Here is a 13,736-nt window from a genome sequence, read left to right on the forward strand (position 1 = left end):
ACACACACACACACACACACACACACACACACACAGTATAACCTTGCCTCTCGTTAGATATGCTTTAATATTGCCTACAGTTGTACACACTGGCAGGGTAATTGTACTTGCAGGTTTTCCATCTTCAACGATTTGGTGCCACTTTTTATTAAGGCATCCCTGAATAACTTTACGAAATGGGCGAATTAATGGTTATCAAATCGAATCATATGTTGGATAGTCACACCATAAAATAAATCTATTTGACTTGTGATTATCTTCCTCAAGTGTGACACTTGTCTTTGTTACTTGCTCTTAATTTAACCAGAAAAGCCCTTTTCCGTTGGATCAATTTACCACATATCTTTTTTTTTTAAAAGACTAACTACAGTGGACTACAATTCAGTTCTCAACAGTTTATAAACACTCAATAGGTTGTTTACCCCTTATTAAGGACTAATTACCATAACTGCAGACCCTGTTGCCAAAATGTCTTTCATTGCTTAATGTAAACGGTTAAATTTTTTTATTCAAGCAAAAGTTCTTGAATGTGTCAGTGTTCAGGGTTGTCTTAACATGGCTTAAGAGTTTTGCCTGAACAGAACACGGCCTAAAACTAATACAACTACAATTAGAGATGTCTGATCAGAGAAAAAAACAGCCAGAGCATTTGGGGCCAATCTTTAGTAGTCTTTGGTGTTCATACATCAGACCAGTTTAGTCAGTACACAACAAGTATTGAGGTTTCATACTGATCTGCCTTATACATGATACATCTCCTTTGACAGCCTTCAACAGTGTGTTTTACATTAGTAATGAGCCTGCTTATTTACTCCTCCTAGATTTCATACAATTTTATTTGTTCTTGTAAGGCTTTTTGATTCTACACAACAATTTACATTCCAGGAATTTGATTCTTTTGTTAAATGAAAAAGGGTGTTTGTAGAAAAACCTGTTCATACTTTTCAATGGTACCAGAAAAAGCAACCATTTGGTCTATCTGTCACCAAATCTTGCGCTAGTGAAAGGTTTCAAGCAATATACTGGCACTTATCTGGCAGTAAAAGGTGTTACCATTGCCACAATAACTATTGTTAGTTGGCAGGTTTAGTTCAACTGCCTTTTCCATATCGCACAGTTTAGGTATATATAAGGCTATGCTCTTGGAAGGCTTGTTGCAATAAATGACATCTGATTGACCCTTATCAGTCCACATCAACAAAAGCTATAGTCGTGCGGAAATGTGAACTGGGCTGCTGCATCCAGTGTTTGGGAGATATTGCCAGTTGGACGAATGTCGGGCTGTGCTACACGACAGGTCTCAGTTTCCGATGACACAAGAATAGCAGTAGCATTGGGCAATTCTCTACAGCTGTTGTGCTGTGTGTCAAATTCATGTGATGTTGTTTTCCTCTCAGTGATTGGGTGGGGTGGAGGGTGGTGGATGTTGTTCCATCATTTTTGGGAGAACCTGCTAGTAGAAGGAGAGGGTATCAAACCTCAACAGAAAAACTTAAGAAAAAAAAGGTTGTAAATAGTAGTGTTTAGGTATCAGTGTTGAGTTCAGGTATAAGCACAGGTGTTACCGGACCAGTCCTAATCCTAGTACTGGATTAACCTGCCCAAGGGCCCCGGGCACAAGTCTGTGCTTGGCACCAGTTAACACTCCCATTCTTCCCCATCTCTGTACATTCTGTACAGTTTGTCTATGTCAGATTACTGCCTAACCCTAGAATTGCTTTATTATTGACCTGCAAACAGTAGTTAGATAAAAACTCTTTGGTTGGTTGTTTGTTTATGTATGCACCATTCACTCAGGCAAATTCCACATAAGTGTAACTTGTAATTGTGGCAATAAACCCTTTTCTATACTCTAGGTCCCCTCACTACCTTTTTCTGGAGCTTTCAACCACAACAACTAAAATGGTTGAAAGCGCCAGGGGAAAAAAAGGTAATAGTTGGACCTTAAATTAAGATGTTTGGATTATGCAACATAAAAGGAAGCATTGTCCCAAGCTGATTTTAAGGATTGATAATGCAGCCAATCAATGGATCGGTATTGGCTAAAATAAGGCAGATTAAATCCATTTATTTCTTTATTGTACTCTGTACAGCAATGACCTTAGGTTTTACCATTTAAAATACTAAACTTCACTGGCGGCAGATTAAATCAGCTGTCGCTAATTCATTTTATTTCTGTGAGTCACATGACAGAGCTATGTGAATCTTGGCTGTTGTCTGGTTAAAGTGCTCGCTGCAGCCGGTGTCTGTGCTTGGCTGATTGGCAGATTCAGGAGTCATATCCTCCTAGTTAGTTATCATATCTACCCCGTATCAACACTGTAAACATGAATGTAACAATGTATATTCACCAGTTATTTCTCCCAAGCTAAACACAAGGTCAAAAACCATTGAGGTTCTTCTTCTTCTTGTTACATGAATGTACAGTAGTCTCCAATTTAGAGTTACTGGTCCTGTGAACTATGGTGTCCATACATTTACAGGATTGTACAATAGGATATGTTCTTAAAATTGTACAATCCTCCCAAATTATCCTCCCACTTTCCTGGACACCACAAATTGTGTGCTAAGAATGGCAAATCCAATGCACATGGAATAGGAACAAACTGCATCCTTTTTATTGTTAAAGAGTACAAGAAATATTAATCAACCAAAATAATTTAAGGTGCATTGGTCCACTATAGAAACACACATGTATCACATTTTATGTGTTGCTCTTCATAACAGACTTAATTTAGAGACTTAAATTAGCCTTTTCTAATTATCTCAACAACTGTACAACAACAATTGTAATTTTTTTTGGATAAAAGCATCAGCTCAAGACATGTAAAGTAAATTGAGCCAGGTGTACTAGGTTTTGTGAAACCCCTCAAGGCCTTTAGTATTTAGACTAGATTTTGGAGGTAAACATGCTACAGGCGTATTATGTATAGTATTGACTTGAATAAGGCTGCAGTGTGCTTGGCTAAGTCTCAGAAGGGCCCAGCAGTGTAGCTTTTAAGTATGGGTGCCATCATTAAGAGAAGCTCTAAAATAAGCTCAATTGAATCAACATTTAGATAAACATAGGTATTGTATTGTACTAGGTATTGACGCACAAAGACAAAAAAAAAACTAGGGATGCAAGGATCCAATCTGATGGATTAGTATCTTGTTACCATACATATATGTCAATTGAATTAGCACAAACCAAATGACGCTCAGTCAGCCTGGAGCTTTGGATTCGATTTTGTATACTTCTTTGTGTTTAATCGTGTAAGAAAACCCAAAACAACAATGAATGTATCTACTAATAACGTGTGTGTGTGTGTGTGTGTGTGTGTGTGTGTGTGTGTGTGTGTGTGTGTGTGTGTGTGTGTGTGTGTGTGTGTGTGTGTGTGTGTGTGTGTGTGTGTGTGTGTGTGTGTGTGTGTGTGTGTGTGTGTGTGTGTGTGTGTGTGTGTGTGTGTGTGTGTGTGTGTGTGTGTGTGTTCAAAGCCTGATAGATCTTCTCCCTCTGTGCCATAGAGCTCCATTGTTGTCAGAACAATTAAAAACCCATCAGTGGGCCACATTGTTGCGCTGGGTGACATGTTCCTTCATCACCATGAACACACACAATTTAGTTTATTTTGAGTCAATTCCACATACACCTTCCTGATGCCCCAAATACTCACTAAAAGCACCAAATGTGGAATTATCCGCCACTGAAAATCGTCCTCAACAAATGCATTTCTTGGAGTCTTAGTGATGTCTGCTAAAATCTACACTGGCCAGCTGTTTTAGGAAATAAGCCTTTAAAAAAAAAAAAAAATAATGAAATTATATATCCGTGAGGTCTCCAGTAGGAACTAATAGGCTTAGGGGTGAGAGCCACAGACAGAGTAGGGAAGACAGAAAGTATTGTGAGACAGACTAACATTTGTTGACACTAAGGAAAAAGAGTTTTTTTTATACTCCTGAACGTAAGGTGATCTAAAATAATGTTCAGGTAGCTGTACTGACATTCAGGTGTCATTAATAGTATTGGTGTGTGTCAGCGCTTGTATCAGCTGTGATATTACATGTGGTAGGGTTAGATATGTCCTGGTAACCTGGATTGTTTTTCTTTCAGTGACTATCTGTTTAAGCTCCTGCTCATTGGAGACTCTGGAGTAGGGAAGTCCTGTCTTCTGCTGCGCTTTGCTGTGAGTAGTTCTGTCACACCCTCTTAAACATGTTTTATATTTACCGTTATCTAATTGTCTCCGCTTTGAGCACAACCTTTTTGTCTGTCCTCATTCTGCTGTTGGTCTGACCCCGTCCTGTTGTGGCTCTCTCTGCAGGACGACACCTACACAGAGAGCTACATCAGCACCATCGGAGTGGACTTTAAGATCCGCACCATCGAGCTGGATGGCAAGACCATAAAACTGCAGATTGTGAGCGCACGCACGCACACACGCACACACACTCACTCACTCACTCACTCACTCACTCACTCACTCACTCACTCACTCACTCTCTGTAACCCTCACCTGAGCTATGCCTGAGATCCAACCATTGTTATCAAAACACAAGGTGTGTGTGTGTGTGTGTGTGTGTGTGTGTGTGTGTGCGTGTGCGTGTGTGTGCGCATTCAGACTAAGCTGTAACTGGATCCTGTGTTTTTTAGTAAAGGTAACAGGCTATGCCACCTCAAAAACATCCAGTTTGTTAAGCAGGCATACAGCCACTCTGCTCATATAGTACATGTACACAGAAAATGAAAAGCACATTGAGTAGTGGAGTTCTGTTCCTTTGCTTTTATAGATCACTTTAAACACACCTGGAGATAAATGGAGTTACTGTAAATTTTGTAATTCGGGAGTCATTCAGCCCATTTTCGCTGCAGACAAGAAACACCCAGTAACCTTGAGCTTCTTATCGCCTGAACTTTTCATAACCTTGTGAGGCTTTGGTGATAGTTTATTCTTTGTGTTTCCACTGTATTTACAAACTGTTACGTTTCAGATATATGTCCTCAACCAACTATACTATGTAACACATCATGCTTAACATACATCATTTTTAGGAGCCGTTTGGTACGCGATTAAAGTACCGGACAACAATGGGAGAAGTGAAGCTGATATTGTTGTTGATTTCTTGGTCTATCTAGTGAAATATTTTGGTCTACAACCCCTGACTGCAGCTCCCTCTGAACGGCCTCTTGTAGGGCTGCTCGGTGACGATTATTTTGGTCAATATTGAAATCACGATTATTTAACATGATAGCTCATTGTCTTTTGAAAAGATGTTGCGATTATTGTTATTATTATTAAACAGTTAAACAGTTTAACTAGTTAACAGTGAAAAAAAACGTGAACTGTGAAATTTCCCGTAACACTTTTGCCGTTTTAAATTTATTTTCAAATTCAGAACACAAGACAAAATAAGAGACGACTTGCTAAATGTAATGAGCAAAATAATTGCTTTTTTCCCCGATTATTCAGTTTATGTAATCATTAGGAGCCAAAATCGTAATCATGATGATTGAATTTCAATTAATTGAACAGCCATAGCCTTTTGTCCATCAAACGTTCTTTTGTCAGTTTAAATTGACCAGTTGTATTTGTTGTATTTCTTCTTGTTGTAAGACAGCACTGCCTCCAACCCCTGAAAGTACCTGGCACTGGGATTTAGTATCACTTCCTAAGCAGTGCTCAAATTTATTTCCAGGTACTCGCCTCCAAAGAGAGAGGACAACAGTGGCACAAAAGCAGAACACATGACAAAAGAGAAAAGTCTCATTTGCATTTTCTTTTGAGTTAAATGTATTAAGCTTAACACATATTTAGTTACTTTGTTTACTTACTTAATTTTGTAAACAAAAAATGGCATGCAGCTCTATTATCTCAGTCAATATTTAGGTATCGGAATGAGGGGGGGGGGGTAAAGAAAAAAAAAAGTTGAGGCACATCCCTAGTTATGACCATTCAGTGCTGTAGGTTTAAAAGAAGCTTTATTGTATTGTTTATTTTGATTTACAAAGTCTTAACTATGCCAATACAATGGTTAAGCGCACCACAGAGTTATTAAAATGGCACATTTGAAAAGTCACACTTGGCATGAGACCTGCTCTATTAAAGGGTAACACAGTTTTTTTAGCCTGGTCCCTATTTCCCTATGTTTTAGTGTGTAAGTGACTGATCGGATCAACATTCTTTTTAAATTGGTCCAATATTAAGCGAGATCGCTGCAGTCGGCAGTCAGTGAAACAAGCTCCGATGTAAGTTAGTAGGCAATTTTGCACCTTCAATTTACGCCTTTTAGTGGATGGAAATTGATGGTGCACATTTGCCCAATAGGAATACATTGCAGCCCGGTTCACTGCTGCGGTCACAACGTACATACTGGACAAATTTACAAGATTGTTGTTCACATCAGTCACTAACTGTGCACACAAAAATATAGGACAATATGGTCCAGGTTAACATTGAACTGAAGTTACCCTTTAAGTGGGACTTGGGACTCTGGCTTGGATAAATTTCACTAAACTAAGTTTAGTTAATCAGATTGGGTTTGTGTTCCCATGAGTTCAAAGCAGGAGTGGAGGAATGCTCACTTTCAGTCATGGATACCAGGACAAAACTACAATCCACTAGGGAGGGGCAATATGGAGAAAATCAGATATCACAATATTTTTTACCAAATAACTTGAAATCAATATAATATCAATATATTGCCCTGCTCTATAATCCAATGTGTCCTTAAAAAACTAGAGCTGATGACACTGTTCACATACACCCCACAGTCAACTGCCAACTACATTAAAGCATACGCTTATTTATTTCTCCTCCATAAATAATTTAAATGAATAACTGCTATTTCTAAAATAATAAAACAGTTTTTAAATATTTTCTGATTGTTGTGGCCACCACGAACAAAGGAAGGTCATTTATAAGAATGTTGAGATTGGGCCTTTAGCTTGTAAATGAATATGGAAAACTCAGCATAATGTGCATTAACACATCACTAGTTTTATTACTCTGCTGCTTTGTATTCATTTTGTCTTCATCCACTAATTATTTCACCATTTTCTGCCTGCTACACAGAAATAAGCAGGATTGAATCAAAGTAAATGTAGCGTACTGTTTAAGCATGCTTCAGGTAAAATACACTTTATTTATTTATAGTGCATACTACTTTCTACTGCTCTATTTCTCACGTCTCTATCCCCTACTGCACTTTAAAGTCAAACACACAATACATGAGCTCTATTGGCGAGGGGATAGGAGGTATTCATTCATTTATTCAGAGTCTTTATCGTATAGTATTTTGTTGTGTTGATTTCTAATATTTTCTCCCTTGCTGTTCTCAGTGGGACACTGCAGGCCAGGAGAGGTTTCGTACTATCACCTCCAGTTACTACCGCGGGGCCCACGGCATCATAGTGGTGTATGACGTGACAGATCAGGTGGGTCAGCCCTCTGGATTTCTTCCTCAGAGTAGGAAATCAGTCCAATACGGTTTTGCGTTACTAGTTAGTTACCTTGCTGAGTAAGTTATATTTAGTACTCAAATTATTTTGAGGTTTAACATTGTGAATGTGAAGTTGCTCCAACTTTTTGTAAGATAAAAATTTGCAGGGTTCTTCTTCAAAATGTTTTCATAAATTGGCTACAAAACACACATTTGGTAGGAAACAGTTGTGTTCATCTGATGAACTGAAATCCATCAACAGGAAATCCCAAGTGAACTGCTCCCAGCTTTAAAAAAAGAAAAAAAGAAGAAGAGAAGTGTTAAATCACTTACAAGCTCAACAAGTAGTGAACATTAGAACCACTTAACAAATAGTATTTACTGCAGGGCTTATTGAGTATTATTGTTTTAATAGATTGTGCAGAATGATAAACTACAATTCCATGTAACTGTATGAACTCCACTACCCAGCCTTAGTAGTGTTACAATCCTGTAAACACCTGTTTGTCATGCTCATTCTCTTGTCATTACACAGGAGTCCTATAACAACGTCAAGCAGTGGCTCCAGGAAATCGACCGCTACGCCAGTGAAAATGTCAACAAGCTTCTGGTGGGCAACAAGTGTGACCTGACCACTAAGAAAGTAGTGGATTACACAACAGCCAAGGTAAGGTTGCATGGTGCATGGAGGGACATTGACATGTTAATAATTGGCCTGTATGAGGGAGGGATGCACTAATTCTTCGGATTAGCTTAAGGGGACGTCAATAAAGAAATATTCAATAAAGAACATTTAAACTAATAGTTTGTATTGAGAGCGCCTGGGTAGCTCACCTACAGAGGCTCAGTCCTTGACCCAGAGGACGTGGGTTTGATTCCAACCGGCAGCCCTTTGCTGCATGTCATTCCGCCTTTCTCTCCCCTTTCATGTCTAAGCTGTCCTGTCACAAACAAAGGCCTAAAATACCAAAAAAATAATCTTAAAAAAACATTGAGGAGATTGCAACTACATGGACTATAATAGCTAACATGTGTCAAAGTTAAGGCCCGCAGGCCAAATCCGGCCTTTTGCAAGTTTTGATCCGGATATCAATTTAGGTTCACAACAACAATTTGGCCCGACTATTTGTGCACCGCACCAAACAAGTCAGGAAACGATTTTGGCAGATTTGCTGACTCATCAGCCATCGAAATTCCCACACAACCATAGAGCTGCTTTTTTCTTTAAAGGTCCCATGACGTGGTGCTCTTTGAATGCTTTTATACAGACCTTAGTGGTCCCCTAATTCTGAAATCTCTTTCCCAAAATTCAGCCTTGATGCAGAATTACAGTCACTAGAGCCAGTCCCACAATGAGCTTTCCCTAGTATGTGCAATTTCTGAATCTGTAGCTTTTGAGGAGGAGGAGGAGGGGGGGGGGGGAATCTAGCCTTGACCAACTGCCACTTTGCTTGTTTGAACGCCATGATGTCTCTTTCTCATGGGCGGGCCAAATTCTCTGGGCGGGCAAAGCCGAGAAAGGGGAGGTAACCTTTCCCAAGATTCCAGATCGGCCCATCTGAGCTTTCATTTTTTCAAAGGCAGAGCAAGATACCCAGGGCTCGGTTTACACCTATCGCCATTTCTAGCCAGTGGGGGGACCATAGGCAGGCTGAGGCAATAACAATGTTAAAAAACTTCATAAAGTGACATTTTCATGCCATGGGACCTTTAAAAAAAAAGCTTATCAGTAAACTATACACGTCTGGCCCTTGATCTGATTCTCATTTCCACTGTGGCCCTTAGTGAAGTTGAGTTTGACACCCTTGGCTAACATGGTCAATTCAGTGTAATGTCCATTTCCAAAGCACTAATTCATTCATCAAATCAATACAACAGTCATGTCATACCACTCTGCTAAAAAACACCTTTTAACCAATTTACTATTTTTAATCACCAGTTAGTGTTTGTGCTTCTACTCTGCCATTTTTTGCTGGTAAGCTGCAAGGAGTGCAACTCAACACTTTGTGAAAAACCTGAGCAGGAAGTATTATTTGTTATTAACCAGCAAATCCAAATCTGTAAAAAGCTAATGATAATAATTCAAAACAGTGTTAAAGATTGAAACTCTGGGCAGCAAAGTAGTGAGTGTGACATGGCTTTGTTGTTGTTGTTGTACTAATTAGTGGTTACAGATAAACAACTAATATTTGGATTTTAGCTACTCATAGCTGACATTAAATATATTTATATTGAAAAATTCTATCAACTGACTTGATTTGTATCTCCTAAAATGTTTTGGTTATTTCTGTCAGACTGGACAAGCAAATAGAGCAAGGGAAAGTTTGGGGTCCCCTACTGGAGCTGCTGCCTCCGCGACCCAATACCGAATAAGCGGATGAAGATGGATGGATGGGTGGATGGACAAGCAAATTAAGAACATTTAGACCATTAGGGGACACTAAAACCTACAGGGTTTGTCCCATGGCTGCAACTAATGATATTGATAGATTGATTATTCGGTCAATTATTAGTGAAAGTGGGCCATCAAAATGTTGTAAACCCCAAGCTGATGTCTTAAAATGGCTTGTTTTGTCCAACAGTCCAAACCCCCCAAAAAATAGTGTGGTCTACACCTACTCTCTATGAAAGGTGTCCTGATAACTATGATTTTACATCATAAATACAATTGAATATAAAACAAAAACATTTTCCATTATTTATTCCAAATATCTCTGGTGTTTTTCTTTGATAATTCAGGCATCAATGATCAACATTTTTAACTGCATGGGCTGTGCATGCTCGCAAGAGCTGTGCACAAATGGGCACGCAGTCATCCAGTGTAGTATGAATTGAACTGCGGGTATGTTCGTTGTCAGTATAACAGAGAGTTAAAGCTGTAGAGCTTAACCTGGATATTAATGAACGTTTGTTACATTCAAGCCATTGCCAAATCATTTGCTACAAAGCTAATTTAGACTATCAGCTCCACAAAACTCTCTCTGTATTTCTCAGTATGGCTATGTTTAGAAGATTGATGGCGTCCGGCGACTTACACACAAAGAAACTCGAGTGAAGATAATGACCTCTTCTGAAGAGTCTGTTTTTTTTTTTAATCCTCCGTGTCCTCCTTGGCTACTAGCAACTGTTAGTTCTCTGTATGTTTTGAGTTTCCACCATAAGTGTTTTTTTTTTTTTTGCAGGAGTTTGCCGACTCTTTGGCCATCCCCTTCCTGGAGACAAGTGCCAAGAACGCCACCAACGTAGAGCAGGCTTTCATGACCATGGCTGCAGAGATCAAGAAGCGCATGGGTCCTGGGGCCACATCCGGCGGTGACAAGCCCAACTTAAAAATTGAGAGCACTCCCGTCCGGCAATCTGGAGGGGGCTGCTGTTAAAAGACCCCTCGCCCTCACTTGACCCACCACCCTGACCATCACTTCCACTGAAATCTCCCGTTCTTCTTCTGCTGTGTTCCCTCCCATCATCTCCGCCACTTCCACACCCCACCAGTCCTCCATAACACCCTGTAACCCTCTCCCCCCTTCTTTCAGCCCACCTGGACATCCGGGGATGGTTGGCCAAACAGAAGAGTAAACTGTAAGAGTGTTAAGATCCGAAAACAGATTAAAACTTTACAAGGGTTAATTCGGGCTTTCGAGAGCAAAGCGAGCAGTATGTGAGGGAGGGACAGAAACAGACACCCAGGCCACTTTTACTTTCTGCCAGGAGCCCAGATAGAAAAAAACAGATACGGGGAAAGATTGGTATTGATTTAGAGTGGAATAAAGGCAGTGGGAGATTAGGTTTAGATACCATGAGCTTATCTCCGCACGCACACACACACACACTCACACTCACTCAAACACAGTAGTAGGGTGGCAGAGGTTAAAGAGATTCCAGCCAAACACTTTTCTCCTTAGTTTGTGTCTGTTTTTGTTGATCTCCTTCTTAGCCCCCTCCCGCCCAGACTTTTCGTACGCAACACACACACATAGGTGCAGTGTGCTTGAGTTCCACTGGCAAGCTTCTCTGAACACGGCAGGAAGTGTTCCTAACCTGTGACTCATCATGGCCATTTCTTGATGAGGATCCAGGGAAAGCCCATACAGTGAGCCTCCTCTCCCTCAGCTTACACTCTCACAAGGTGTGTTCAGACATGAAGAAAGGGAATTTTCTCGTTATATCAGTTACGTAAGTTTAACCCACACAGTTTAATCTGACTGGGCACATACGGTTCTCCTCAACTTCTGTTATGCTGCTCAATTACCCGTTTGTATGCACTGTCTATTTAAAGGAAATACTAACTTCTGCCAGCAACGAGCAAATGACGACAACAGTGTCTGGCATATAGCCAATGAAATTGCAGCGTGGCAACAGGCAATCAACCACACTTGGCATTCAATTTGTGACATCCCCTTTCATTGCCAAAGGCTGTAAACATATTATTAAAACTATTATATCAGCCACTGATTGTAGAATGATACTTTTTTTGTTGTTGTTGCTTTAGTTAAAACACAAGTACTCAAGCCTTTCTATTGACTTTCTATGCAACCACACCCTTTGTTAAATTTGCCTCACGTTCTGTCTGAACACACCTTTTAAGGTACTGTATACGGACGACTGAAGTAGATGCGTGAAAAATGAAAAACAGGAGCTTGCTTTCACAACTCGTCCCACATAGCCAATGGCTGCCTAAAGTGAGCGTGATTGTCGGATAAGGTTCCAAAAATTGTCAGATGCAGTTCCCCGTGAAAATGCACCATGGAAAAGGGGTTTTTAGATGCTCTTAGTCAATCCGAGCAGCATTTCATTTGAAGCATACCGAAGTGCAAAGAAAGATTTATTTCGCATTCTTGTGAAAAAAACAAGCTTAAGTAGCTTAGTGACCGCTTGTGGGGCTAGCTGGCTCAGTTGCTAACAATAAGTTAAATGCACTTAAAGTGATGTCACACATGTTTTAGGCTACACCATTTTTGTCACATACAGCAAACATCCCCTCACTATCCGCTAGCCTATCATGTCGCCTGAACACACTGTAAAAAAAAACTCTGTCTGTAGACAGCCCAGGCTCCACAAACGGCAACAACCCGCACCACGAACCATAACAAACAGGGTTCTAGCCTAAAATGTGACAAGAAGGAGTTGGTTTAGTCATGAGCGTGCATTGTGGAAGTAGCCTATGTGCTACTGCTGCGGTGAACCAACTCCTTCTTGCCGGTTATCGGCTAGAACAATCTTAGGGTTCGTGGTGCGGGTTGGCGCAACTTGTGTTTGTTGCCGTATGTGGAGCCTGGGCTGTCAACGGTGACCGCGTTTTTTACAGTGTGTTCTGGAGACGGGCAGCTCACGGGTAGTGAGATGTTTGCTCTATGTGACAAAAAATGTTGTAGCCTAAAAAACGTGTGACATCACTTAGAGCAACTATAACAGTTTGCTCAAAAGACAAAGTTGTACCATCGACTCCTGTCTGCAAACCGTTTGTCTTTGCTGGGAATGTTTACATAGACATGGATGGTACACCACAGCTTATCCAATAGCCTGCTCCATTTGGGACTCTTCGGCTCTCTGTTCCCTCTAAAGGCGGAACTGCCAAGATGGTTTGCGATTGGTCAATGGCACAAATTCACATGTCAAAAGAATTCACCAAAGTCAAACTATAGGGGAAGTCGTACAGATTTACTTTGCGGCGATTCTGCCAAAATAAATCGTTCTAAAAAGTTAATGCTGGTGGGACCCCGGACCCCTTGTCTGAACTATATCACGGAGAGAGATCCATGCAAAGACAGATTGTCGTTAGTTTGGACGGATGCGTTAACCAAGAGAGTCTTCAACCAAAGTCCCCGCTCAACACCTGAGTCAGAAGAGGACGGGTAATTCCACATGTAGACGTCAGAGCTGGGATGGAGGCGGAGGGTCGTGAGAACTGCAATATGTGATGTTAGTTAGTTATTTTCTCAGTCTTCATTTCACACATTTGACAACTGCAATTTGACAAAATGCTGTAACATTTAGCACGGTGACTTCGTGGAATGACACTAAATATAACAATCCAAGGGCAGATAACGCTGCGTACACATGGTACGCAGCAGTTTCACTTAAAGAGAAGTTAGTGGCAATTCTCTGCATTGAGCTTACAATTACTGTTTTCTAGTTGTTGTTTTACTGGTTAGCATTTTTTATGTTCTCATGGATACTTCTGATAGAGACGTGTACAGTTAGTCTAAACTCTCATGCTCAGCGTGTGACGGAGTAGGTCTTAGGGTGTCGTTTTCTTCTTGCTTGTTTGCAGATGAACCTGAGGTGGAGATGTGGTGTGGGTGAATCTGTCGGCTCGG

At 40.5% G+C, this 13,736-nt stretch overlaps 1 protein-coding gene across 1 annotated transcript in view; it reads left to right on the plus strand.

Moving 5' to 3' along the window:
• Window positions 1–11,914, plus strand: part of rab1ba (zRAB1B, member RAS oncogene family a) — a 13,304-nt gene extending 1,390 nt beyond the window's left edge. The window contains exons 2-6 of the mRNA XM_032544497.1: window positions 4,094–4,166; window positions 4,305–4,400; window positions 7,319–7,414; window positions 7,955–8,086; window positions 10,602–11,914. Of these exons, the coding sequence (XP_032400388.1) occupies window positions 4,094–4,166; window positions 4,305–4,400; window positions 7,319–7,414; window positions 7,955–8,086; window positions 10,602–10,796 (592 nt within the window). The 3' untranslated portion in view covers window positions 10,797–11,914. The remainder of the gene's footprint in view (window positions 1–4,093; window positions 4,167–4,304; window positions 4,401–7,318; window positions 7,415–7,954; window positions 8,087–10,601) is intronic.
• Window positions 11,915–13,736: the final 1,822 nt, after the last annotated feature.

Source organism: Etheostoma spectabile, chromosome 19 (assembly GCF_008692095.1).
Source record: "Etheostoma spectabile isolate EspeVRDwgs_2016 chromosome 19, UIUC_Espe_1.0, whole genome shotgun sequence".
NCBI classification, from domain to species: Eukaryota; Metazoa; Chordata; class Actinopteri; order Perciformes; family Percidae; genus Etheostoma; species Etheostoma spectabile.